Source organism: Emys orbicularis, chromosome 17, assembly GCF_028017835.1.
Source record: "Emys orbicularis isolate rEmyOrb1 chromosome 17, rEmyOrb1.hap1, whole genome shotgun sequence".
NCBI lineage: Eukaryota > Metazoa > Chordata > Testudines > Emydidae > Emys > Emys orbicularis.
Window position 1 is genome coordinate 12769081 of NC_088699.1, and position 27453 is coordinate 12796533.

The following is a 27453-nucleotide window of genomic DNA, read 5'->3' on the forward strand; positions in this document are numbered from 1 at the left end:
AGGGATCACCTGATCCCTTCCCAGCTGGGTGTGATAATGGAACAGGGCTGGCACCCCCTGGCCTTTAGAGGAGCAGACCACCTTGTTACAACTACTCTAACTCCCAGGGATGTTGTGAGAATAACAACATCAAGGACTGTGAAGTGCTCAGATAACTACAGTAATGGAGAGCTGATAAGTACGATAACTAGATTGGCCCTGCCACCAACGGCTGCATCTTCTATATGGGCTAAATTTGATCTTCAGACACGTGTGCAATTCCCACTGAAGTCTAAGGGCAGAATTGGATTCTCTTGCTAACCGCCCTCTCTGTTTAATAGAAGCCATTTGGGTGTAGTAACATAAGGACAGCCATCAAAAAACAAGAGATGGAACTTGGGCTGTAAATCAGATCTGTATTTCAACCCCCCCAAACCCTGGGACGCGCCTCGCTGAGCACAAGCGTTGGCTCAGGCCCATCAGAGTTAAAAGCAAGGTTGTAGAACCCTGGTGCACTCATGCTTTGACTTCTCTGGCATGTGGGTCACATGTAAAACAAAACACTGTGGTACAACAATTAAACCAAGTGGGCTGGGGTTGAATGGAACAGCCAGCTTGTGCTCCAAAAACTAAGTGTTTGTGTAAATATAAATATATATCCCTTGTTGTTACAAAGAGAATTTTCAAAAGTTGTACTGACACAGTGACAAGTCTGCTTGAGTATGTGGACAGCCTGCAACCATAGCGCAGGGAGCTGGGAGTTGCTCTCATTCATCTCAATGGGGTGTTAAACCTGAAGTTTAAGTTGAAGTTAAGAATGACGGTTCAAATGTCAGCTTTGTTTACTTCACAAAGCATGTAGGGATGATCATATTAGGAAAATCTGAACAGTATACTGTGAGTAGCATCTTATACTGGTGTCACGAGTGGGTGGGGCTCAATTTGTGGGTGGTGCTTGAGAGAGTACAGCTTTCTTTCCAATTTCACTGCCGCAGGGATGAAAGTGATTTTAGCTACTTAACCTAAAGCTTGAGTGCTGTGGGGCTATTTTCTGTAAAGATAAATTCACTCTCTGATGACTGCAAAAATATTCACAATCCACCAGCTTCAGATGCATTTGATCCGTAACATGTTAAATAAGTGAAAACTATGTGGGAAACTATAGCCTAACATCTTCCTCAAGCAGATCAAAACCCAGTGTCAGAAAACTGAGCAAATATGTGCAGATTATTCCATACGCTTGTTTTGCGTTGAGTGGTCTATAAAAGGATGGAAGCACTATCTTGTCATAAGTGGAAACCAGCTTGCATTGCATGCATGAGGTTTGGGGCTCCTAGGTTAAAAGCTGGAGCAAGCACCACTTTCTTCCCCTGCAGCTTCCAGACGCATCACCTGGTTTCATAGAGGGAAAGGGAGGATGTACTGCAGCAGCCCCCAAGGTTCCTTGTGTGCTGTTTGCACTGAGCTCCCAAGCAATGCATCTTTCTCTACTTCCTGCCTTCACATCAAGGACACTGCTCAACCGACTTCCTCCCCATTTGTACTGGGATAAAGCCAGGCTGTGCCTGCGACATCACAGAAGCTATCTGCTGTTCCCTCATAATGGCTGAGTGCAGGCACATGACATGTCTCAGTGCCCACTGAGCCCTGCCAGGACAAGCTCAGAGAGGGAAGAGTCCTGGGGTATGAATGCCTTCCCACCAGTCCAGCATGGAAATCAGAACCGGTAACTAATTCCTCTTGCATCACATGCCTTGTTCGACTCATTTTTACAACCCTCCATCAGGTTTCCTGACTCCCTACCTGTGCCTTATCCACTGGACCACACTGGACTCCTAAAATGGATTGAATAATTGGATCACTCCATTGGCTGAACAGCTTAGTGTTTATTTCCCTAACTCCCTGGCTGTGATGTTTCAATAGACCCATTTTCAAAGTTTTTTGGAAAGCTTCAGCAGGTCTTTACAGTGCCACCCAAAATAGGCTGTCATGTTAACCCAGAAGAGCAGCTGAAATCAGCAGGTTTCGCTGGTTCATCTCAGGCAGTGTAGTTAATCTGTGCAGTACAACGGAAAGCAACTCTTTGTACAGTACCAAGCACACTGAGTTGGGGCTGCTCAAGAAATAACTGATCACGCAGAAAAGCCATCTTCAATTACATTGGTGTTTTCCAGGAGCTTCTGGAGTCTGCATAGATAGAAAATTTAACAAATTGATCTGGAACTTCTATATCATTTTACCATCGAAAGCTTAAGCATTATTGGAGGCCAAGGAACTGAAAGAGTGTCCTTTGCTGTTGCTATAATTTTACCATTTCCCCTTTGGCCTGAGCAGTGAGCCAACGCTTGGAGCTTTGCAGGGTTGTTTCTGTTGAGAGGAGAAATTGATTATATGAGTCAGGTATTTCTTTGTTGCAATCCTGTTAACTTACAAAGAATGTACATCAAGTCCTGTCTCCCTGAACAAAGTAGAAACAGACACCAGGCAATTTCCTTGCTCAGAAATTCCCAGAATGCCACTCCAGCAAGTTCTGTGCCCAGAAGCGCTGTCTCTCTGTTTCCTCTCAGGCCTCGTCTTTGCTGGAGAAAACGAGGTATATTCTTAACATGAGTTAGATAACTTGAAGTAAATCCTAGTGAAGACGAGGCAGTTGAAGTTGTCACACAAGTGAGCAGGTGGTTTTTAACTCGACCCGCTAACTTGCGTGAAAACTACCAACTGCCTTGTCTTCCCTAGGAGTTTACTTTAGTTAATTCAAGTTAACACACCTTTTTTCCTAATGAACATAACCTCAGGGTCGCACTCACAACGGCGTCTCTGGCTTTCTGCTGGTTTCCTTTAATACATGCGCATGCTGGTGAATGCACACCTTGCAAAACAATGCCCTAGCCCCTTGCATTGGCAATCAAGTAAGCCTTTCAACCCACGTGATTTAGCTCTGCTTAGTCCTCATGCCTTTTATTGTCTCCAGCTATCAGCATAACAGTATTATGCTTATTTTCTCTTTTGGTTAGATCACAGTTTAGCCCCAAGAGCTCATGTGGTCACCGGCGTTCGGATGTAAAGAGGCAGGATTTTTGTTATTCACTTGGAACGTTCTCGTTGCAGCAAACAAACTAGCTACAGCCTTCCTGATCTAGAAACCATCTAGGTTTGATTCTGCACCCAACAGGAACTGACTGTCTCCTTCATGGAGGATGACAGTGAACCGGAGCAGAGTTGCTGGGCCTATTTGCCTGACGTCTGCCTGAGCAACATGTTCTGGTGGCTAGATGACAGGGACAGATCTCGGGCTGCTTTAGTCTGTAAAAAATGGAATCAAGCCATGTACTCAGGCTCTCTCTGGAGAACCAGAACAATCACCTTCAGTGGGCGGCCGTCCAGGTCAAACACATCCGAGTTTGAATCTGCTCTGTGGTACGTCAAGAGATTCGGCAAGTATTTGGAACACCTAGAGATCAAGTTCCTGAACCCTTACAATGCTGTGTTGACCCGAAAATTTCAAGTGACTATGAGGGGGCTTCTCTCGCGCTTGGGCAAATGTAACAGCCGCCTGGTATCCCTGACTATTCAGCATCTGGAGTTGGACCGATTGGTCTGGAAAAATGGGATCAGGACTCAGTTTATCAAGAACGTAAGTACTTTCCTGAAAAGAATGAGCAAGCACCTTGATTATCTCAACCTGAAAGGAGCAAGAGTGACGCTGGAAGAAGGCTGTGAGCTTTTGAGCTCTTTGAGCTACTTGAAAAACAAAAGTTTTGCCTCCGAAATCAACATAGAAGACTTCTTTAGCCACCATCTTTCCATCTACAGCAGCCCCTTGTTCCACCAGACTATGGCCACGTTCCGCAACCTGGTCATCCTGACTCTCAATTACAACTGCATCTCGGATGACTTGCTGGACATCCTGTGCGAGCACAACGCCCATTCTCTCTGGACTATAAACATCAAGTGCCACATCCATGACCCTCACGGGCAGGTGGTTTGGGGGATGTCCTGGGCCAACCTAGCCAAGAGAGCACCCAAACTGAAAGTGAACTTCTTCTTTGAAAGAGTCATGAAGCACAACAGTCTAGCCAGGATACTTTTAGCAGAGATCCCACTCAGGAGCATCAGTCTACGGAGCTGCTATTTCAGTGACCCGGATTGGTCGATGAGGCCGACCCTCACCAATCTCTTACCAGCCTACAAGCACATTCTGCAGGTATGGTGGGAACAGCAACATTTTACCGTTTTGTCACTTATCTAACCATGGCCACGTGGGCGTTGTACCAAATTGTCAGTGTAAAAGTGAAACCCTGACCCATGAGGTCATTAGAGCTCCACAAGGCAGTTTTCACAAGAGATGAGTCCCGCACATAACTGTCCTGCCCCTTGGTACCGACATTGACACTGTTATTTATTTTCAAGAAATTAACGCTAGAATTCAACAATGACCATGAATTGCTGGATGAGGAGCTGCTGCAGCTTGTGTTATCGTGCGAGAGGCTGTTCTTCCTCAAAGTCTGGGCCTTCCTCAGTGTGGCATTTGTGGAGAGGCTGCTGCAAAATCGGGCAGAAGGGAAATGTGTCTTGTGTACCATAAAGGTAAAAAGCTCTTTCCAAACCTCCCACCCTCCACCCCATCAAAATGTAGTTTACGAACATACGAATGCCGTCCTGCCTCTGAATGTGGTTTGAAAGTTACCATTAATATGCAGGGAAAGGGGTTGTGAGAAGAATCCTACGTGTATTCCCAAGGTTCACTCGCAGAGACGGGTCTCCCAAGTCCTGACCAGCCCCCCAGAGAATGCTCAGAAAAGGTCATGATAACCCCGGTGTCACCTCTTCCAGAATCCCCCTCCGTGCTGGGGAGCCCCCTATAAAGAAGGTCCTTATTCAAGAAAACATTTAAACACATCCGTAAGTCCTATTGACTTCAGTGAGACTTAAACATGTGCTTATATTCCTTCCTGAATAGGGATGCTCTCCTGAATCGTGGGCAGGGACAGCTGCAGCCAGGGGAAACCATCCTGCCAGGGAGCTAGCAGAACCCCAGAGCCCTGTGCCTCCAGCAGAGACCCAAGAACTGATCCTGGGGATCAAGGGGTTCTGGGGGCAGAGAATGAGGCACTCTTTTCCCCAGCTATTCTGCTGTTGAAATCCCAAAAGGCAGGGAAGCCTAGATTTTCACGCAGTCTGTAATAAGGCAAGTTCTCACTGATGGCCCTGGGAATCTTGTCTGAGCAAAAACTGAGTAAGGACTTCAGGATTTGACCACATTTATTAGCTGGCTGGCTTATCTAGCAGTCTCAACAGCCACCCGGGCTTCTCCCTATTACTAGCTTAACTGCAGTGGCTGCTTTGTGTGTCAGTGATTGCTGTCCATCCACACAGGTGAGGATTTACACAACCAGGCATGAGACTAGCGAAGAGGACCGACTGCTGCGAGACATTTACAAGAAGTTCAGAAACCTGATCGACTCAGAGCTTAATTATTTTGTCATCGCCTACCCAATGGTGTGAGCAGTGTGTGATGAGCCAGGAGTTAAAATAAAAACCAGTCACACTAGGAAATGTCTGATCTGTTCCTCTGAGGAAGTCTGTGCGGAGACTAATAGTATTAGCAATGTCCCTGAAAGGGAAAGCCACTGAAAGGGAAAGTCCACTAGAACTGTAACAAGCAGTGAGCAATTTTAGAGGCCCACGTATTAAAATTCTGGCTTTCGCAGATGGCCCGCGGTGTCTCATCTTTGTTATTTTGTCTTGTCTTTGCAATGGCACCGAAGGAAGCAGAGAATATTATTCTGCCAGGACAGTCACATTTACAATAATACCTAGCTCTTATATAATGCTTTTGATCAGTAAAGCTCAGCGTGCTTTACAAAGGAAATCATTATCCCCATTTTAGAGATGGGGAAACTGAGTCCCAGAGTGGGGATGTGACTAACCCTAGGTCACCCATCAGGCCATTGACAGAGCCAGAATAGAAGTGAGGTCTCCTAATTCCTAGTCCAGTGCCCTATCCATTAGGCAACACTGCTTCTGCCAGCAGTTATCCTACGTTTGGCTGAAGTACATTCTCCATCCATTTGTCAGTGGACAGGTGTACACATCACCACAGCTGGCCCTAACTAGCACTGTTGCTGGCTTCCTGTCTCTCTAACATAACTAGTGACTTTGTGTAGGAATATCTGTTCTAGTTTATGTAGTTCAAAAAATCTGTCAATGAAAGGCAGTGACACTGACAGCACCCAAGATTCGCTAAATGGCTGGAATGAAGGAATTTTTCTTGTTGTTCCATAACTTTAATGTCTACTGGAAAGCTTACAATAGACTTTCTGGGACACAGGCAGGTGGGGAGGAGGCATTTAGGTCTGTTTTAATTAATTCACACACCGAGGCCAGGTTCTGCTCTGAGTCACACTCGTGTAAACACAGAGTGCTAGGTTAATGTTCAGTGGAGTTACTCCGGCTTTGCCCTGGTGTATCTCCCAGCAGAATCTGGCCCAGTGGTGGGGAATGCTGTCTCTGACATCAGGGCTTCAGAAGTTGTTAATGGAAATGGACTCCCTCATCTGCATGCACAGCACTTCGTCGATGTACAGGGTGTTCTCCTTCACCTGGATCTCCTCCTCCAGTGAAAGCTGTCGTCGGCTCAGACCTTTCAGCTCCACCTCAGCTTGTGCCAACGTGTCCTTTAGTCTAGGGGCGAAACAAAGAGAGACATTAGTTTTGACTACATGTACCTCCTTGCTATTGAGCGGCATCGCTTCCTCCCAACGTGAAACCCACAGGATGGGACGTGGCGGGAGGAAATCTCTGTGAAGATCCCCTTTGGTTTCTCCCCACATTGTTCCACTGGGGGGGTGGCCCATCCATGCAGGACAGATGCGCCCATACCCTGCAGGTCCCGTGGCCTCCTACATGGAGGTCCTGTGCCTCCAGGTGTTTGATCCTCTCTGTCCCGCTTTGCTCTCCAGCAATGCAGCTCTTTCGGAGCCACGCTATCAGGGACTCCTCCTGGCCATGGTTGTCCAGGAGCCCTTCCCCTCTCCCTCTTAAAAAGGGGTCTCAAATGGCAAGATAATATGGCTCCTGGCTCCATTACCTTCTCCTTATAAACTCTGCTGGGTACAGGGGGATGCCACTAATCCCCAAATCCCCATAACAACCCTGCCAGCCCTTCCCCCAGATATATCATCAGATCAGCAAAGAGCACTCCACATAGCCTGGGAGACAATGCCCAGAAGTGGCTGAACCCCACTTCCACATGGGAGGGGATAAGTCCATTGGCTAAGGGTCTCTTCCTACGATCCAAGAGGTGCAACCTCCCTCCCCTTGTAAACAGCACCATTTGATCAGGAACATGCTGGGTGCTGCCAATTTTGCAGAACTGACTCTCCCAATTAAAATGATTCGAAGAAGGTTGCTAAGCCACAACATCCTGCAGCCCCATTCGCTCTCCTCAAGCAGAAGCAGATGGGAAATGGTATAATGAAAGGACAACATGTAAAAAGTATCGTTTTTTTCTTGACAATAACGGCGAAGCCGGGGCTGGGATGCTCCAGGCATTCCCATCACATCTTCTTTTTAATAATTTCAAGATCTAACGAGTGGAAAAATCACAGTAATATCCATAACTCTCGCAGGGAAAACAACATGACAGTAAGGGTATGTCTACACAGCTAAGCTGTGCACAGGCTAACCTACCCACGCTAGTTTGAATCCAGCTAACACAGGTAATGACTGCAATGAAGCGAGCACAGCACAAGCTTCTGAGCAGGCTAGTGAGACAAATATGTAGCCAGGGCCTGGGCTGGGTTTGTACTATCCATGCTGCGCTGTCTTCACAGCTGTTGTTACCCTCACTAGCTGGATTCAACTTAATTCATGTAGACAAGGCAATGCCTAGTTTTTGCTGTGTAGACACACCCTTAAAAAGGGTTCTGTTACCCTACCATCATATCTAGAAAAATAGGTATACAGAATATTGAAAAAGTATGGTGACTGTGTGCGAACGTACATGTATGTTCATGTGCCTGGATTGATTACGTCTTTGGCTGTTTACATTTGCCCAGTGACCTACACCACTGACTTCTTGCTGTTTCACCATTTCACTTACCTCTGAATATTGTTTGTGATCTCCTGAACCTCATTGATCAGCCGGTATTGCACCATATCACGACACAGCTCCACGTTGGGACGATGGGTCCTCGTCTCCAAACGAGTGTGAGCCACCTTCGCAGGTCCTTCCTTATCGATGATAGCTTTCTTTAAGGCCGCAATGTTCTTTTCCTGGGACGTAATCTCATCCATCACCTTAGTAAAGCAACAAAGGGAAGTGCTGCATGGTGCCACTTGAAAACTTGATATCCTCTTTAATAATGACACTTTGCAATTCTAAGGCGTTACTTCATTAGTGGATCTCAAAGTACAGAGGTGAGCGAGGATTATTACCCCCATTTTACTGATGGGATAACTGCAGCATAGTGGGGAGGGAAGGATTAAGGCCGAGATTTTCAAAAGTGGTCTCTAACACTCAATGTTTTGGGCATCCAATTCGAGATACTTAGGGCCTGATTTTCAGAGGTACACCTCTACCCCGATATAATGCGACCCGATATAACATGAATTCGGATATAACGCGGTAAAGCAGCGCTCCGGGGAGGCGGGGCTGCGCACTCCCGCGGATCAAAGCAATTTCGATATAACGTGGTTTCACCTATAATGCGGTAAGATTTTTTGGCTCCCGAGGACAGCGTTGTATCGGGGTAGAGGTGTACTAAGCATTCACAACTCAAGCTGAACTCTATTTGAGTTGTGGACACCTGTGGAGTAGAGCATCTCTAAAACTCAGGGGTGAAATCCTGGCACCATTGAAGTCAGTCACAAAACTCTTGTTGAGTTCAATGGGCCGGGATTTCACTCCAGGGGTCTTAGGTTGGGCACCCAAACACTGAAGGATCCATAATTAGAGGCCACTTTTGAAAATTTGAGCTTAAATGACTTGTCCAAGGTGACATAGCAAGCGAGTGATAGAGCTAGGAACAGACGCCATGTCATCTGATTCCCAGGTCCAGACACTGCCACTAGACCATAGCTGCCTCTGAATGGCTACTATCTAATATGTAGCACTGTGTTATCATCAAGAGCCTCCAAGCTTTCATGTGCCTTGTAGCACATGCAGTCATGAGGATTTGTATACTGGGAATGGAAAAGCTAATGGTACTTTAGTTATAAAAACAGAAAAAGCATTGGGCTTTGTCCAGCTTAGAACTGCACAGTTAGAATTCTTAAGGCACAATAGCTCAAGGCATTGGATCAATAGAACTGGCTGATGTCCCTGTCCTATTTTCTCTACTGACTGTCTCCAGTGTTTACCTTAGCAAGGTGGATCTCCAGTTTGTTCTTTGCATCTTTTGTCTCCTTCACCCGGTTCTTAAAAGCAACGTTCACCGTCTCGCACTGCTTGCGCATGTCACTTGCTGTCTGGGATAAGATTCGGTCAATCAAGGCCCTGAGCGCCAAAGAGTTGTTCCTCTGCTTGTCGGCCTTTTCAACATTTACATTCGAGAAATCTACCCAGTCTTCAGGGCTCACAGAGCTATAATAAAATAAAAAAGGTCTCTTTATGTATCTTCAGCCCTCTTTGTGTATTCATAAATGTGCATTAACGACAGAAGATCTCTATTAATACGAAAGAAGCAGTATTATTATTGCTTATTATTATGTTCATCATTATTAAGCATCATTATAATTATTGGCCACAATCAACATCAGGCTCAATGGTGCTAGGCATTGTACAAACACATAGTAAAAGACTTTAGCTTAAGAGTGAAATAGACAAAAGTTGGGTGGGGAAACAGAGGAAGCAACTTGCCAAGGTCATACAGCAGATTAATGACAGAGCCAGAAACTGAACCTAGATCTCTTGAATCCTACTCCAACGGCCAATCTACTGGACCACACTCTGCCGCCATTAAGATGTGGGACTGGAAGTTAGATTAGTAAATCCATTGTGGGTTTCCAGTGACATGGAGTTTTGCTTTCATAAACAATTAGCACCAGATCCATTCAACAGAACTATAGTCCATTAGGAACTTCGTTATTAGTATTGATTTTAGATGAAAGGCACTCAGATACTATGGTATGGGCCACAGTATAAATCACTAAGATAGACAGACAGACAGATAGCCTTATTATAAACTGGAGTGGGTATGTTAGGCCTTGTATTACAGGGACAGTTTATATTATGTCTGCATAACTATTGGATGCGGAGCTAAGGAAATAACCACTTACTTTCCTTCAACCTTCACTACATTTCTGGCATATCTTATATCAGGTGTATTGTTTGTCAAGTTGGAACAATAGTTATCAATTGTCAAGGCGGTGAACTTGTCTTTCAGATCCATCTCCAGATTGTATTTAGCTGAACGGTTTAACCTCGGGGGAAAACAATTAGACTCTGTTAATCTGAAACCTAACAAAATAATTATCCCCTTCTCTTTTTAATGGAGGTAAACCACCATTAAAGGGCCAAATTTTGCCATCCGCTGGCCCTCAAAAATCCCACTGACATCCATGCAGCTTGATGGCAGGATCAGGTAAATAAGAAAATATGAATGTTATTATCATAATAGGCAATACTGTGAGTTACAAGTTGTAAAAATCTAGGGCATGCTGCTGCTGCTGCCGCCATTGACGTCAATGGTAAAACTCCTGCAGGCTTCAGTGGTGTGGGACCAGGACAGAGGCCCTGGGAGTCAACGGATGCTGGGGCATATTGTGCCGTCAGTGTCTAAACAGAACTCTCCACTGAAATCAGTGCTGCTAAAAATCGAATGGCATGGTCTAGGCCCTGAGAAGTACTAACTCCTGCAACTCCCCTCTGATTTCAGCACGTGAGGATTTGACACTAGCAATCCTACAACCTCTCCAGAAGCACTCCCCAATCTGAGCTATCCGGTGGTTTGTTCCTCTGTTGACCCCATGATACCTAATTTGCTCATTGGTTTGTTCCAGTGTGCGCTCAAGCAAAGCCATAACCCCTTGGAGCACTTCAACTTCCTTTATCAGTTCCCGCTCCACTTCGTCATGGACCAAGTCAATCCCAACTCGCCTCTGCCTAAGAGAAAGAGGAGAGAGCCATCACTCTGTGTCGACCATTTGAGTATTGCAGCTCTGGAGACCCAAAGCCCTTGTTCTTGTTATAACTGATTGGAAATAGTCACCTTTCCACTCCTAGGACCCGATTCTCCTCTGGTTTACATTAGTGTAAATCAGGAGTGACTCCATGGAAGGCAACCAAGAAAAGAATCAGGCCCTTCGTTTGCAGGGTCAGGAATAATGCTGCTTTTCTCTTTCCTGGCTTATTTTACAAAGGTTTTTTAAAGATGAATAAAGCAAGGATATCTGCTCAGAACACATGACGAATGGGCCTGGTCCTGCAGCCTTTCTTCACATGCTTAGACGCAGTGAAGCCGATGGGAGCTGTGGGTGCTCAGCACTGTTGAGAATCCATCCGGACCTGAGCTCTGAGGGCCGTCCTCCAGGCCTGCTATCAAAGTCCTAGAATTCCTCAAGTTTCATCCACTTTACACCCTGCAACTTGATGACCCGCTTCATTGTCACCATCCTTCCAGAGGAGGAAGCCTGCAGTGCACTTGAAACCGATCAGCGCTGCTCTCCGCGCAGCCCAATGGGATGCTCTTGGATTTCCCTTATTTTCCCAACAGAGGCTTGAAAGCACTGCCTCCATTGCACTCCCAGCTCCTGCTGGCCTGGAGCCATATGGGAAACGGAAGCTGGGAATCCAACCCAGATCTCCCCTACTGGAGCGCAGGGTACAAAGCACTTCCTTCTCTCTGGGTGTCTGCCTCTCTTATGAAGAGCCTAAATCTGCATTACGTGTCATACATCCCAGGCCCAAACATATCATTTATCCATAACACTGTCAGGTTTTTCATTTTTTTAACAGCTTAGTAATTAATTTTCTTACCCCCTTAATTATTATTATTGTTGTTGTTGTTGTTTGGCTATTACGCTTACCTGTTCAAGAGACACTCTTGAGCGATGAATAGTGGCTCTTCACAGCTCTCCAATGCTTTCTCTAGCCTTGTCTTAAAAGTCAACAGCACCTCTGTCTCATTAACAATCTGTTCTAGTTTGTCGTCTAATTCTTGCTTCCAGAATTTTATTTCATCAAGTCTCTGTTCTGCGGAATGAAGAGAGATTGCAAATTAATTATAAATAAACTGGGTGCCTCAGGTACTATTGTAATAAAAATAATAATGCTTTCAAAGGGTCAGATTGTAACTGGCCTTTGCAGAGATACATGGGTAAGAAAGAGGATTCTCAAGTGCAAATCACAACTGCATCCATCTTACCCCTGGCACCCTGATGCACAATCTCTCTCTGAATTCCCCATGGAACATGGTGGAGCTACACCATTTCCATGGTGGGACAATGTAATGTGTGACTCAGTGTGAGCCCAGATATGGTTGTTTTTTCTTTTTTACTCAGTCCAGGCTCTCGCCTTAACAATTAGTTAGTAAATATTACACCAGGACTGAATTTGTCTCCCTATATCTAACAGATGCCTGAAACTGTTTGGTTATAAAATCCATCACAAAGTATTTTTTAAAGGATTTGGAAATGCATCCCCATTTTTCTCAGGGAAGGAGAAATAAGCCGTTAAAACTACTTAATATCTCCTGCTTTGGGAGTCTCCCTTAATCATTCCAATAAAATAAAGAAGCCCACAAAGCCCACATGATCACCTATTTTCTTGTTAACGTCACTTTGGGTTTTCTGAGTTGTTTTTTCGATTTCATCCACCAGCCTCTGGCTCTCAGCTACAAGTCGCTCTGACCTGGATCTCTGACTCTCCGCACTGGCATACTGTGTCTTGTTTGCAATATGCCACTCTGGGGGGAGGAACTTGGGTGGAGCTTGCAACAGTTTGGCCATTGTCTTTTTGAAAGATCCTGAACGTAAAGCAGCAGCTTAGCTCTTAGGATAGAGAACCTGAAAATGGGATAATATTGTATCAGGTCATTTGGGCACAGATAGCAAAACAATCTGCCTTCAGGTCAGAGAGGATAGGGTGGAAACTGGGTAAGTAGTAGGTGAAGACTTCATGTGGACCAGACTTCGGGTCAGCTTGGAGGATGATGAGGGAGAGGGAAGGCACTGGCAGCCAAACCACATAAAGCAAAATCATGGCTCATGGAAATCTGGGGGATGGAATAAAGGGAGAGATGGGGCTTGTAGGGCAGGGAGGAGTAGGGAGAGAAACTGAAAAGGAATATGGAAGAAGGTGAGAGATAACATAGGGAAAGAAAGAAAAAACATGGGGAAAGGAGAAAAAGGAGAGCAAAATTATTCAAGGAACAAATAGGGAAAATTAAAAAAAGAGAGGAAGGCAACATCAGAAAAAGTCTCTTGAAGAGAAAGAAGAGATGTAGGAACAGGGGTAGAGGTGACATGAGCTGAACATTTTAAAAAGAATTAAGCAGAAACATTAGACTAAGGGAAAACAGACCTGAAAAAAGATGGAGGAGAAAATACACCAAGAGGTACAAGGGAAGGAGAAAGTGGAAGGAAGGACAGAAGAAAACAAAACAAAAACTAAGACCAACTAAGGTAATTTTTGTTACTTATGGAAATGGTGATGCCAAGAGGTCATGATAAAATACATGAATTTGGTACAATATATAAACGTATTATAATATACCCTTGTGCTGAAAAGGTGATTTTGTGCTTCCATCCTACTATTTCTCCAACAATCCCTTCCCTAAACACACACAACACACCAATCCCTCCCTTTAAATCCATCCCACTCCCATCGCTACCCAACAAATACAGACATAAATCAGTCTATGCCGCCAAACCCATCCACACCAATCTTTCCCCTCAAACCACACACATACTTTGCTGGTGTGGCTACTGGCCTGACTGTTGCTTATGGCAAAAGCTCACCCAGTTCTAAGATCTTGGCTTCCCTTAACCAGCAGATTCACTCCAGATTGTGACTTCAGCCTCAGTCACGGCAGCAGTGAAGCATGTTTTTCCCCTGAGACTGAATATTCCAGGAACAGACTCAGAAACAGCCTGGAATATACACAAACGTGTTCCTATGGGAACAAGGCAACACTTCACCTTGGCAACAGAGGCGGGGTTCTGGAAGAGACACATGGCTGGAGAATAATAGTGCTTTCCCTTCCAGTACATGAGCATCTATCTATCTCTCACGCAGACACTTAATGCACTTGGATTTATTGTTACAATTAATTATGTTAGGGTGCCTACAGCCTGGGACAAGCGGCTTTATTATTTTAAATCTAGCTAACTAAATGAATTATCATCTACCTTGTACTGAAACCTAGTAACAAGAGCTTTAAGTATCAGAGGGGTAGCCATGTTAGTCTGGATCTGTAAAAAGCAACAGAGTCCTGTGGCACCTTGTAGACTAACAGATGTATTGGAGCATAAGCTTTCATGGGTGAATACCCACTTCGTCAGATGCTACGTCTGACGAAGTGGGTATTCACCCACGAAAGCTTATGCTCCAATACATCTGTTAGTCTATAAGGTGCCACAGGACTCTTAGGAGCTTTAAGTGACTGTCTAAATTGTAACCAATTAAATACTTTCAACAATATTTTGTGAGCACTATTTTGTTTTTAAACAGGCAGTTATATTTTTTTCCTTTCAGGGAACAAAAGATCAGGAGCCAGAGACAAGAAAAGATGGAGCTGAACTGAAAAAGGGATTATTATAGATACTATGACGATCAGTGCTCTGTAAATACCAGATAGCTATAGGTTACCTGAGAGGAGAAGGATCTGGTATTTAAGAGATGGAAAGAAGGGAGAAGAAAGGACAGGAAAGAGAGATGTGGAGTTTGGAAGGAGAAAGAAAATGGAGCTGAAAGAGTCAAAAACTTGGGAAATATTCCAGATCACCCTGAGAGCTAGACTGTGCACACAGACCTAAATCTGTATGTCTCTGTCATCCCAGATTGTAAAGTCCACCTGAAAATATTTTAGTGTGACGTAGTGGTATCCTATTATTGCTTTTGGTTCTGGAACGTTTCCACTGACAATCTCTGGCCTGCTCCTGCTCCTCAGAGTTAAGGGCACTCCATATTTTGCAGGATTGGGCCCTTGCTTATTAACTATTATGTAAAGCCACTAAGAATTGGTGAATCTTTTTACCTGAAATAAGTGTTCTGTATTTCTCTTGCAGCCCTCATCCTTACCTGTGTTAATGCCATCAACTGGAGAAGGGAAAACATAAAACTTTGAACTCAAGTCCAAGAGGAAATACTCTCAAAATATTTTGTTTGTAAAACATATTTATTTGTAAATATCAAGCCTACACATATCCTGTTTATTGGTTTATGTATCTAAAACTTCCTCTTTATTTTTAAAACCTCACAGGGAACTCTTAAAGAAACACCGTCAAATAATTTTATTCCCTAACTTAAATTATGGTTAACACAAGTTTTAATTAAACTTAATATGGATGGAGAGGATTTTTTAAAGTTAAAAACAATCAGAATCATTTTATTCTTAATAATTAAAACAATTTTTAACATTCCCAGGCTATTGTGAACCCAGACACCATCTCATGCTAATCCAGAAAGAGAAACTGAGCAGTCAAGTTTCCCTGTTTGAATGAAATGTAATAATAAACAAACAAAAATAAGCAACTGAACAGCATAAAGGGAAAAGGAAATGTGATCTTTCAAATTTTTCTGATTTTAATAATTTTTAAAAATTAAATAAAAGTAAGGTATTTAATAACCTCAGATAGAATCATAGAGATGTAGCGCTGGCAGGAACCTCAAGAGTAGAGCCCTGCATGGATACAAAATTTATATCCACGGATGCTGATATCCGCAGATATAAAGCAGATATCGGCGGAGCTGCAGGGCTCTACCAGGAAACGCAGCGGCGAAAGCAGCAGCATGTTGGGTCGCTGGTCGCAAGAGCCAGCCCGGCAGCTCCTCCAGCGTGGCTGTTCCGCCCCTAGCCCTGCCCACTGGGGCACCAGGCTCACCAGCCGCTGTCCCTGGTCACACTAGTGTGTATGAGCAGCTCGCATGCTCCCAGACAGGAGACACACACTCAGGGCCAGCTCTAGGTTTTTTGCCGCCCCAAGCTCAGGTGGGGCTGGGGCTCACAGGCAGCGCTGGAAGCGGAGGGAGTGATGTCACCTTCTCCCAGCGCCTGCAAGGGCTTTACCCCCTCCCCCACCCGGCCGTGCGGAGAAGCCCCGATATAAGGGGTGGCATAAGGCAGCGCAGCAGCCAGTGCGCAGATGAGGCAGCGCAGTCCCAGCTCCCCGGCAGGACTCGCCCTCTCCTCCCCAGGTAGCCAGGGCCGGCTCCAGGGTTTTTGCCGCCCCAAGTGGCACAAAAAAAAAAGCAAGCCGCGATCGCGATCTGCGGCGGCAATTCGGCAGGAAGTCCTTCGCTCCGAGCGGGAGTGAGGGACCGTCCGCCGAATTGCCGCCGAATAGCTGGACGTGCCGCCCCTCTCCGGAGTGGCCGCCCCAAGCATCTGCTTGCCAGGCTGGTGCCTGGAGCCGGCTCTGCAGGTAGCGGCTGGGCCCTGGCAGCTCAGCATCCCGGGACTGGAGCTTCCCCTTCCCGCTGCGGCCAGGGGCACAGCGCCCTCGCCCCATCTAAGTGGAGCAGCTCCGAGAGCGCAACTGCCCCAGAAAAAAAGGATGGCCGGAATGCCGCCCCTGGAAATGTGCCGCCCCAAGCACGTGCTTGCTTTGCTGGTGCCTAGAGCCGGTCCTGCACACACTGCTGTGTGGAAGGGACGCCTGTCTGGGAGCCGCTCACAAATGCTAGCGTGACATGGGACAGTTGCTAGTGAGAAGGGTGCCCACTCCAGTGGGCAGGACTGGGGGGCGGTACAGCCATGCTGGAGTTGCTGCCCAGGCTGGGTGCTGGCTCCTGCGAGCAGCGGCCCGACATGCTGCTGATTTCACTGCTGCGGTTCCTGGTAGAGCCCTGCAGCTCCACAGATCTCCGCTTTATATAGATATCAGCATCCACGGATACGCATTTTGCATCCGCACAGGGCTCTACTCAAGAGGTCATCTAGTCCATCCCCTCCTGCTGAGGCAACCTGGCCATGCCTGACAAGTGTTTGTCTAACCTGCTCTTAAAACCTCCAAGCCTGGGGGATTCCACAACCTCCCTTGGAAGCCTATTTCGGTATTTAACTATCCTTACGGTTAGATTTTCCCTCCATATAACCTACATTCCCCTTGCTGCATATTAAGCCCATTACCCCTTATCCTAGGAGGCATTATTATTATTATTTTATTTTGACATTTGATACAGTCTTTATTCAAACTTGATTAAAAAATCCTTTACGCCACAAGCACACAGGCTCCCCCAACTTCTTTGAGCTTCTCCTCTGCTTTCCTGCTGAAGAATTTTGCTTGATGAGGCTCCCATCCCCGACCCCTCAATGCACTGGGCCTTGGTTGCAGCATCCCCCTCAATGCACACACCCTGCAGCATCTCCCCGCCCCGCCCCCCTCGCCTCACCCACAGCCAGCCAATCCCCGCGCCGCACTATCCCCGCAGCCAATCAGCTGCCCCCAGGCTGAGCCCGCCCCGCTGCACCACTCATCGATATTCATAAGGTCTCATGAATATGCAAAGAAGGGCGGCCGATGGGGGCAGTCGAGATCGTTCGCACATTGGCGGGCAGAACAGCGGGGCGGCCGCGGGTGCGATTGAATTGCGATGCGGGAGGGCGCAGATAGAGCCGCCTCCATGTGCGCTCAGCCAGCGGTTCCTCGGGCCGGGGCTGCCGCCTCAGCCACCGCAGGAACCAAGCTCACCCACCCGGGCAAGGCGATCCTGGCCGGTAAGGAGCCTCCCCGGCGGTCCCCGCGCAGGGAGGGAGGAGGAGCCGGAGCCGCCGCCCCGCCCTGCCCTAGGCGCAAGGATAGGGCCGCCAGGCCGGGGGAATTCAGACTCCCTAAGTGCCCGCCCGCACCGCGCCTCCGCTGCCACAGGGGTGTCACCGTGTGTAGCCCGCCCCGGCCGCGGCTTTCCCGAGTCCCAGCGGAGGGGGGCGGCGCTGGCGGGGGGCGTGGCAGCGCGTGCTGGTGTGAGGGGGCGTTGGCTCGAGTGTGGGGTGCTGCGGGGGGGGGTCGGTCTCAGCGGGGCTGGGCATGGGCGGCCTGCTGGGGGTGGAGGGGTTGGTCTCAGTGGGGCTGGTTGAGGGGGTGGGGTTGGTCTCAGTGGGGGTAAGAGGGGTTGGTCTCAGTGGGGCTGGGCAAGGGTGGGCCTGTTGGGGGTGGAGGGGTTGGTCTCAGTGGGGCTGGTTGAGGGTGTGAGGTTGGTCTCAGTGGGGGTAAGAGGGGGTGGTTTCAGTGGGGTTGGGCAAGGGAGGGCCTGTTGGAGGGCGAGCTAGTCTCAGTGGGGCTTGGCAAGGGAGGGCCTGTTGGGGGTTCGGGGGTTGGTCTCAGTAGGGCTGAGCAAGGGAGGGCCTGTTGGAGGTGGGGGGGTTGGTCTCAGTGGGGCTGGGCAAGGGTGGGCCTGTTGGAGGGCAGGCTAGTCTCAGTGGGGCTTGGCAAGGGAGGGCCTGTTGGGGGTTCGGGGGTTGTCTCAGTAGGGCTGAGCAAGGGAGGGCCTGTTGGAGGTGGGGGGGGTTGGTCTCAGTGGGGCTAGAGGAGAGGGGCTGGTCTCAGTGGGGCTGGGCAAGGGTGGGCCTGTTGGAGGGCGGGCTAGTCTCAGTGGGGCTTGGCAAGGGAGGGCCTGTTGGAGGTGGGGGGGGGTTGGTCTCAGTGGGGCTGGAGGAGAGGGGCTGGTCTCAGTGGGGCTGGGCAAGGGTGGGCCTGTTGGGGGTGGGGTGGGGGGACTGGTCTCAGTGGGGTTGGGGTGGTTTGGCTGGAGGTGAAAGGGGGTGCTGGCAGGATCATGATAGCTGTAATTTACTGTGTACTAGGAGCGCCATGGAAGGAGGCACTGATGTTGTTCCTGGTTCCTTGCTGCTCTAGCTTCGTCCCAAAGACAGTGGTGCTGACCTGGCTGCTGAGTCCCACTTCTTTTTGTGTTCATTTCCTTTAATGGCATAGAGTGAGCTTCCCCCAAGGGGTAGGGAATGGTCGCAAGGAGGGGGCTGTGTTATGCAGAGAGGTTTTTGGGGTGAGTGGAGCCATATGGGTTTCCTTCATCCTCCCTTCTGCAAGAAATTGTCAGTCCCAGGCACTGAAGGCCAGACTTCCAAAAACTCCCATTTAGGGACCCACGTAAGGGCTGTGTTCTCCCCTGCTTTGCACCTTGTTTAATCACTAATTCATATTCAAAGTGCATGTAAAACTCTACTGTTTTGCTTTAGTAGAGTTTTTACAGCGGTTTTGTACTGGGATAAATGATTACATTGTTACAAGGCAGTGGAGAATCAAGTTGTAAAAAAATTGATTTGCAGTCATATCCATCATTTGAAAGCTGGAAACACACACCCTTGAATTGCATTGAAATATAATGGCTTGGAGGGGTTTCTGGATGAATGGAACGGGGGTAAAAATGGTAAGTTAGCTTAAAAATCGGGACTGATCTCTTGAAAAGCATGGATAGCATGTGTGCAATATAATGACTAGGGGCCTGATACTTCTAACATTAAAACCAACTGGAATCCTGCCTTTAACTTCAGTGGGAGAAGGATGAGGCTGTATGGAGATCCTGAAAAGTGATTTCACATTCCAGTGAGGGCTTCTAAAAGGTTATTTTGAATTTAGCAGAAGCCTGAGATGAAATATTCCTTGGTTAATTGTTGCTGAGTAATATATTACTCTAAGAAGAATTCTGTGGGTGAAGAGAGAAAGGGGACCTCTTAAAGTTTTTATAGATATGGTCCAAAGAATAATAAAACTTTCAATTGGATATTAGGAAAAGTCAAAGGGGGGAACAATATTTCCAAAAACGGGTATCTAAAATATTGGGCTGGATTTTCACAAATGCTGAGTACCCACAACTCCAGCTGAAGTCTAAAGTGAAAATCACCTGATCCAACTCCCACTAAAATCAAGAAGTGTGGCTGTTGGATTTGTATTGGTCTGTCTATTGGTTTTTATGTCATGTTTATTGGTTTGTTTAATGATCTGTGTGTATGTGTGAGATGGGTGTTAAGCTAAAGTTATACCACCATCTTTGTGATTTCCATAGTTAATATTTTTGCCTTTTTGATGTTTTAATGGAATCTCTCCTCTCTAACTGCACTTAAACTTCACTATAAGTAACCATGCTTTTTGTTTTCAGATTGTTGGTGTATTGCATGTGTAATTTAGGAATTATTTATCATTGTCTCAATGGAATTCTTTGATCCTCTCCTCTTTTGTCTTGGCTGCTTGGTTTGTAATAATTACTGGCTGAGCCAGTGGTTTTTTCTGGGTGTTTTCTGGTTTTGAAATGTTTCTACTGTGTTGCTGTACTTATTGCATTGTTGCCAAAACTGTTAATAGGATCATTTGCAATGTGGATTGGCTCAGTGCAGTACGGCGCAATTTGTGTGTTGCTTCTTTTTGTTTCTATAAAATAACAGCATAACATTTCTACCTCTCTCTTCTGTGCAGGTGGCATTGCTGGAGGTATTGAAATCTGTATCACCTTTCCCACAGAATACGTAAAAACACAATTACAATTGGATGAAAGAGCAAATCCCCCTCGGTATAGAAGCATTGGTAAGAGGATAACAACTCCTATTTGTGTGCATTTTAAAATATCAAACAAAGTTTCTAGTAGACTATTAGCCTAACAGGCAAATCTCTGTGATTCATTTGTAAAGTAAAAGTTGGTTATCAAGACTTGGAAATTGTCTTGCAGGTCACTGTGTGAGGCTAACCATTCAGGAACATGGTGTGAAGGGTCTTTACAGGGGCCTAAGTTCTTTGTTATATGGCTCTATTCCAAAATCTGCTGTCAGGTAAGGTGATCTCTAAATTATTATTCGTACATATAATAAAAATGTCCAATTTGTGGAAGGACTTCACTGATGGGTTTTTATCCATTTTATAGCGTGCTTTTTCATCCATAGATCTCAAAGTGCTAAATGAGACTGGTTTTTGCTTTCTGCTTTTTTATCTTATTTGTAACTATATCATTTGCCACCATTTTTCCCTCTCCCCCCCTTCCCCCCCCCCCCACAATTTCTAAAGGACTGCGGTGCGCTCAGTACAGTTCTCTCTTGAGCTCCATCTGTATTTTTATTGGCCTTGCAATATAGGTCTTGGAAAAATAATGTTCTGTATTGAAACTTTATGCAGATTCTTAGGCCAGGTGAACATCTGGAAAAAAGACATAACTTCAGTTTGACTGTTACACAGTTTGAAAGGGGAAGATAGTGTGAATGGTCCATTTTATACTTTTTCACTCTTAATAAAGACCCAGTTTGGGATCATAGTGTTTTAAATAACGTAGTAAATACTATGGATTTAACATCACAAGGCTATTCGTGGTATGCACTGGATCAAACATTCCAGGGTCAGATAGTGATGGCCGCAAAATGTCAACTTCATTATCTTATTGGCTGCTGCTGGTAAGAATAAGATGACATTTTTACTACTTAGACATGTGATATTGTTTCATTCTGTATTTCTGTCTTCTCTTTGCATTTCTTAGCTGGCGCTTTACTGAGCGTTACCATTTGGAATAAGGCTGTTATGATAGCACAGTCTCCTTTTGACTTGTTTGTCATAGTTATTACTTCAGTAATATCAAGGGAAACATACCAAATCACACAGGGTAAGATTGTCACTCTCCCTACTTGGTGGTGTAAGGTGTCCCCTTCAGTCCCCGTGTGGGTTACCTTTATTGTAAGTAGCAATGTGGGCCTGGACAGTGCTTCGCCTCCCATATACATAGGCAAGGAGTGGTAGGGCAGAAGTGGGGAGTGGCTGTAGCCTTGGGTTCCTCTCCCCAATGTTGTACCAATACAGAGGGGACTGTAATCTGTGCTGGGTATAGAGCTGGTGCAGATTCCATCTCTTTTTGCTCCCTCCCCCTCCCAGAGTATGGTGGGATCATGGAACCATACTGTGGCTGTGAGCAGGACTGTGGTCTGTTCTTTTCCTTGGGCAGCTTAATTGTTCATTGCCCTTCGCTCAGGCATGTGGCAAAGTCATAATCTCACCCACAACTTGTCTTCATTTCCACTTTACTAACATTGGATAGGGGAGGAGAATGGCACATTTAATTTAGCAATTTCATTTCTGATTGGAAAATATTTATTTTCATAATAGAAGGACTTTGGTTAAAGGACTGAAGGAGAGAAGTTTTCCAAACCACAGGTTTTTTTAGTCTTGGTGAGTTGCTGGGATATTGGATACCAGTCCTCATTAAAAGTAATTAAACATCCATAGCTGAGGACCATTACTTTTTTTGCAAGAGAGAGAGGATAGAACAGTGGGCTGGATACTTCTGACACTGTCGTTCAAGATGCTTCCTGTCTGCTTTTGAGGAAATCTGTGGTTGAGAAAACAAACTCTTATGTTCCCTGCAGGTTTGGAATGTTTGAGTTCCTCAGCAATATTGCAAAGGATTCAAATGGGAAACTAGACAACAAAAGGAGTTTACTTTGTGGCCTTGGAGCTGGTGTTGCAGAAGCTGTCCTAGTAGTCTGTCCAATGGAAACTATAAAGGTGGGCAGAATGTTAATATTCGTAGGCTAGAACATCATCTACTTCTTGGAAACTTCTTCCTGTCAGCTAAACAAGTCCATCACTGTTTCCTCATTGTGTTTTTAAAATAGCCTACCACATTTTAGCTTGTGCTATTTTCATCCGTCTTAGGGCAACTAGACAAAAGTATTATCACTTTACTGTGCAAACTTATGTAGTTATGAAATATTTTTGTTTAAAAGGCAGGAGAGGGAGTTTTCCCATAAATCGTGAAGTTGGCAGTATTGCAGAACCTAACAAAATAGCCCCTATTCATATTAAATGATGGACTAGAGCAGTGATTCCCAAACTTGTTCCGCTGCTTGTGCAGGGAAAGCCCCTGGCGGGACGGGCCGGTTTGTGTACCTGCCGCGTCCACAGGTTCGGCCGATCGTGGCTCCCACTGGCTGTGGTTTGCTGCTCTGGGCCAATGGGAGCTGCGGGAAGCGGCGCAGGCCGAGGGACGTACCGGCCGCCGCTTCCAGCAGCTCCCATTGGCCTGGAGCAGCGAACCGCGGCCACTGAGAGCCGCGATCAGCCAAACCTGCGGACGCGGCAGGTACACAAACCGGCCCGGCCCGCCAGGGGCTTTCCCTGCACAAGCAGCGGAACAAGTTTGGGAACCGCTGGACTAGAGGATAATAGTCATGAGACAATGTTGTGCTTAAAGTTTTGTTTTAAATTGTTACAGGTGAAGTTCATTCATGATCAGTCCTCTTCAAATCCAAAGTACAAAGGGTTTTTCCAAGGTGTCCGTGAGATTGTTCGGGAACAAGGTATAATCATGTAGCAAAAACTACTGTGGGCTTTTATCTCTGCATAACTTAATGGGGGAACCATAAACATCCTTTGTTCTATTTGAGCCTAATCGCATAAGATAAATGTGTTGAGAGAGAACACGGTTTGTTCCAGTGAATTATCCAGTCTTTCAGTAGACTGGCAGGTTCATTCTGGCTGTCTAATTTTCACTCACACTTTTAAAATTTATATATAAAATGAAAATTATGTAATCTGTTACAGGCTTACGTGGAACATATCAGGGGCTGACAGCTACTGTCCTCAAACAAGGTTCAAACCAGGCTATCCGTTTCTTTGTGATGACTTCCCTTCGAAATTGGTATCTAGGTAAAATGAGTCAGGCTGACAATTTAATTGTATTATGAGAAGTAGATAAAATCTTATTTAATATTTTTTTTAAACTTGCTTAAATGGCAATGTTATAAAAGTTTGATCAGTACTTCCTACTGTTTTGTTGACCATCTAATTGAATATGAGACTATATTCTAAATTAAGAACTAAATTATTTCTAAAAGCATTAGCATTTGTAGAGATATATGGTCTAATTGCTTTATCTCCTATATGTGCTTGATCAGGTGATAATCCCCACAAAAAGATGAATCCATTTATTACAGCTGCATTTGGTGCTACTGCAGGTGCAGCCAGTGTCTTTGGCAATACTCCATTAGATGTCATCAAAACCAGGATGCAGGTAAAAATCACTATAGAAACTAATCTTAAAATGAACTGGCTCGTAGATAGTGGATATCAGGACACTTAGCAGAGCTCTGATGTTTCATTTAAGAAGGCAATAAGAACCTCATACACTGGTCTCTTACACCTACACTCTATCTGGGTTATTGTGACTCTTGAGGATTATTATTACTGTAGTATGTAGGAGCCCTAGTCATTGACCAGTACCCCATTGTGCTATGCACGGAACAAACACCGAGCAAAAAGACGCATTTAACCAAAAAGTTTGCATTTGACTTCAGCTCTAGCATAGTGCTCTGCTAATGGCTGTGTCAGGTACCACGCAGCACAACTACCCTAAAGGGAACCACATTTTGTGAAGAAATCCTTGGATTTGCTTGGTTTCTGCTGAAGTTTTACAAGCTTAATTTCCATTTGTAAAGGAAAGGTGTATCAATGATGGCATATCATTGGATTTGTCTTTAAAAATGAAAACTAGGCATAAAGGCTTCAAAATTTGTTCCTGGGATTTTTTTCACAGAGAAATGAATCCAAAGTGGCAGGTAGAATTTTGTGGAAATCCTGCAGTTTTCTCTCTGGGCCTCCCATGTTTTTCCACTGTTCGTATCATTTTAGCAGATGGTACTGTGACAGTTCTGGGATTCTGATTGAGGGGCAGGGAGGTGACCTCTTTCCAAAAAGCCATTTCTTAATTACAGTTCATACTGGAATCTGCTAAAAGCTGAGATCTCTAATCACTCAACTCACTTCATTTATATTTTGCATTTCAGGGCCTGGAAGCCCATAAATATAAAAATACACTAGATTGTGCCTATCAGATCCTCAAAAAGGAGGGCTTATTAGCGTAAGTAGATTCAACTATTGTCTATATATGTGGGATATTATAGCTGCAATATTTCAGTGAAACTATTGTTTTCCATATTTTGATGGGTGACGCTTTTTAGCCCAGCCTACACCTCTTTGCTAGAATGGCATTTATCTTAGTACTGTTGTTTTGGTGTCTTTTTTTTTTTTTTTTTTTTTTTTTTTTTTCATGGGTTCACTTTTTTTAGTGCAGTTTAGAACTAGCATATGCCATTTACAACTACTGTTCCTTACCCTCCCCTGCCCCAAATGACTATATGTCTGTCACATGCACACTGGTCACAGAGGAAAAGAAGGTGGAAGCATATTTGATAACTTTCACTCCTTTCCATACATGCGTCTGGAACAGTTTATGATGTTGATCTTCTATAAGAACTGTTGCCTATTTGCCAGCAGATGGGACTGATTGCCAGTTTATGAATCTGATATAATCAGTTACTGTAGGCAACTTGTTTTAGGAATACTTATTAGAAACTATTTGCAAAACTGTAAAAGTTCAACTTGCCGTTGAAATTGACTTTGTGAAATAGATTTATAGCTGTATACGAAACTTCATTGTTCAAGTCGTCTGACTTTTTATTCCAAAAACTAAAAATATGTTCTTCCTTCCTTCTGTGAAGCATTTTCTTATTTATAATTCTTCTATCTACAGATTTTACAAAGGAACAGTTCCCCGTCTTGGCCGAGTCTGTTTGGATGTAGCAATTGTGTTTGTTATTTATGAAGAAGTGGTCAATGTTCTCAACAAGGTCTGGAAAACTGCCTGATGCTGCTTGTATAAGGCTGACGAAGACAGTTTGGATAGCTGGCTAGCCAAGTCCAATGAGTGCAGATCTAAATTGAATTTATTGCCTATGGTTTATTATCATAGGCGTTTGAAATGCAAACGCTATCATTCCATCTTCATTCTTTAAAGTGACAAAACTGTAATCCAGACATTACACTACTTCAAAGTTTATAAGTTGTATGGTGTAGCGAAAAGGCTAGTAGGGCAATATTACTAACTGCATACATGCTGGCTCCTAACACAGCTGAAATTGGTGATCTTGGTAGGCAGAAAACCAATTAAAGTAAAAACACTTGGCTAGATTCTGCTGTTTACATGAGTGTATCTCTGGATTAATTTTGTTGACCATTAAACTCCAAAGAGGCCCCATCTAAACACAATGCTGTGTCAAACAACTAGAAATCTTTTGTTTGGTTTAGCTTTAAATGTATTTTAGTTAAACCATTAACCCATGTATGGACACTCTTTTAATTTAAACCAGGCTTGTATAGCTAAATTTACCCTGATGCAGGGTGAACCACATAAACTAGTTTTATGTCTAATTAAAAGTGCACTGGTTCCAAAACAGATTTAGGTAATCTGATTCTTAAATATGTGCAACTTGTGTGTGTAGACAAGGCTTGAGTGCCTTCAATAGAGTTACTGTTTACCTGCACTGGTATAATTGAGAGCAGAGTCTGCCTCACTGTTCTTGAAAGATCACATATGCTGAAAAATTGGAGAAGGGAGCACACTTCCCATGCTGGCTGACAGCATCTGTCAGGCTGAATAGCAACTGTGTAAATAGCTTTATTTCTTATTTATTTATTTTTTTACTTTGGAGTTGGATTTCTGGGCCAGGAGGACGCTGCCTTTTGGGCTCCTGCTGTGAGAATGCTGGACCAGCTTTCTGATCTGAGGCACTAGAAGTGGCCAGGAATACTTGGGACCAGATCACTGGCATATAATAGGGATGTAAATATTGGTTAAAAAAGTTAACCTTTAAGACTATTAAAATTATATCATTTAATTGGTTAACCGACGCCTGGCTGGGGCTGTGGGGCTGGGATTGCGCCAGCCAGCTAGCCCGACGCAGCTCGGGCTGCTTTGACCCAGCGCAGCTGGCCCCCGGGGTTAATGGTTAAGGTCCAGTTAACGATAAGCCTAATGCTTACCGGTTAACCATTTAACCTTTTACATCCCTACTATATAAGGGCCCAGTCCTGCTATATTTACTTAAATAAAGCTCATGTTGAATTCAGTGAGGCTTACTTGAGTAAGGACTGCAGGTCTAGCCCTATTCTGAAATTGCAGAATAAAGTTTCCAAAACTTCTACAGTGTTTCATGCTTTGTCTGTATTCTGGTAACTTTACTTGGCCATTGCAATCTTACTGGAGATCTGGCCCCAGGTTTCACTATCCCCTGCTTCCAGCTTCTTGAGGGATATCACTGAAAGTTGCTCTGATGTTCTGTCTGGAATAGGAACTCAGGGAGCTGCATCTTCAAGGGTTAGATAATGCCCTAAAACATATTTTGTAGTCTTTGTATTTATGAATGGATAAATATGTTGGTTCTTAATATATGCTTTAGTAATCAGCCTGCCAAACTGGAACACTGAGCATGGCAGATGGGGTTTTTGTCCCTGAAAGAGAGAATAAACTTCAGACATTATAAC

The 27453-nt window shown here is 45.1% G+C and overlaps 3 protein-coding genes across 3 annotated transcripts; 2 read left to right on the plus strand and 1 right to left on the minus strand.

Moving 5' to 3' along the window:
* Positions 1 to 3169: 3169 nt before the first annotated feature.
* LOC135890675 (F-box only protein 39-like) lies at positions 3170 to 5484 on the plus strand. Its single transcript, XM_065418067.1, has 3 exons — positions 3170 to 4183; positions 4390 to 4566; positions 5356 to 5484. Exons 1-3 carry the CDS (start codon positions 3170 to 3172, stop codon positions 5482 to 5484), a joined length of 1320 nt encoding a protein of 439 aa, XP_065274139.1.
* Positions 5485 to 6503: 1019 nt separating this feature from the next.
* TEKT1 (tektin 1) lies at positions 6504 to 12930 on the minus strand. The gene is made up of 7 exons (XM_065418416.1): positions 12741 to 12930; positions 12010 to 12175; positions 10958 to 11086; positions 10261 to 10404; positions 9343 to 9565; positions 8084 to 8280; positions 6504 to 6663 (listed from the first exon to the last, which is right to left on the minus strand). Exons 1-7 carry the CDS (start codon positions 12928 to 12930, stop codon positions 6504 to 6506), a joined length of 1209 nt encoding a protein of 402 aa, XP_065274488.1.
* Positions 12931 to 17762: 4832 nt separating this feature from the next.
* Positions 17763 to 26152, plus strand: LOC135890910 (tricarboxylate transport protein, mitochondrial-like). Its single transcript, XM_065418386.1, has 9 exons — positions 17763 to 17861; positions 20575 to 20682; positions 20825 to 20924; positions 22500 to 22638; positions 23348 to 23432; positions 23677 to 23781; positions 24030 to 24145; positions 24918 to 24991; positions 25664 to 26152. Exons 1-9 carry the CDS (start codon positions 17768 to 17770, stop codon positions 25776 to 25778), a joined length of 936 nt encoding a protein of 311 aa, XP_065274458.1. The 5' UTR covers positions 17763 to 17767; the 3' UTR covers positions 25779 to 26152.
* Positions 26153 to 27453: the final 1301 nt, after the last annotated feature.

Coding starts and splice junctions, on each gene's coding strand:
- LOC135890675 (XM_065418067.1), top strand. CDS start 3,170: ATGGAGGATGACAGTGAACCGGAGCAGAGTTGCTGGGCCTATTTGCCT. Junction 4,184..4,389: donor CCTACAAGCACATTCTGCAG/GTATGGTGGGAA, acceptor TTTATTTTCAAG/AAATTAACGCTAGAATTCAA. Junction 4,567..5,355: donor GTGTCTTGTGTACCATAAAG/GTAAAAAGCTCT, acceptor CCATCCACACAG/GTGAGGATTTACACAACCAG.
- TEKT1 (XM_065418416.1), bottom strand. CDS start 12,930: ATGGCCAAACTGTTGCAAGCTCCACCCAAGTTCCTCCCCCCAGAGTGG. Junction 9,566..10,260: donor GTAGTGAAGGTTGAAGGAAA/GTAAGTGGTTAT, acceptor ATTTTATTATAG/CTCTGTGAGCCCTGAAGACT. Junction 8,281..9,342: donor TGGAGATCCACCTTGCTAAG/GTAAACACTGGA, acceptor TGCTTTACTAAG/GTGATGGATGAGATTACGTC.
- LOC135890910 (XM_065418386.1), top strand. CDS start 17,768: ATGTGCGCTCAGCCAGCGGTTCCTCGGGCCGGGGCTGCCGCCTCAGCC. Junction 17,862..20,574: donor GGGCAAGGCGATCCTGGCCG/GTAAGGAGCCTC, acceptor TCTTCTGTGCAG/GTGGCATTGCTGGAGGTATT. Junction 24,992..25,663: donor AAAAAGGAGGGCTTATTAGC/GTAAGTAGATTC, acceptor TTCTATCTACAG/ATTTTACAAAGGAACAGTTC.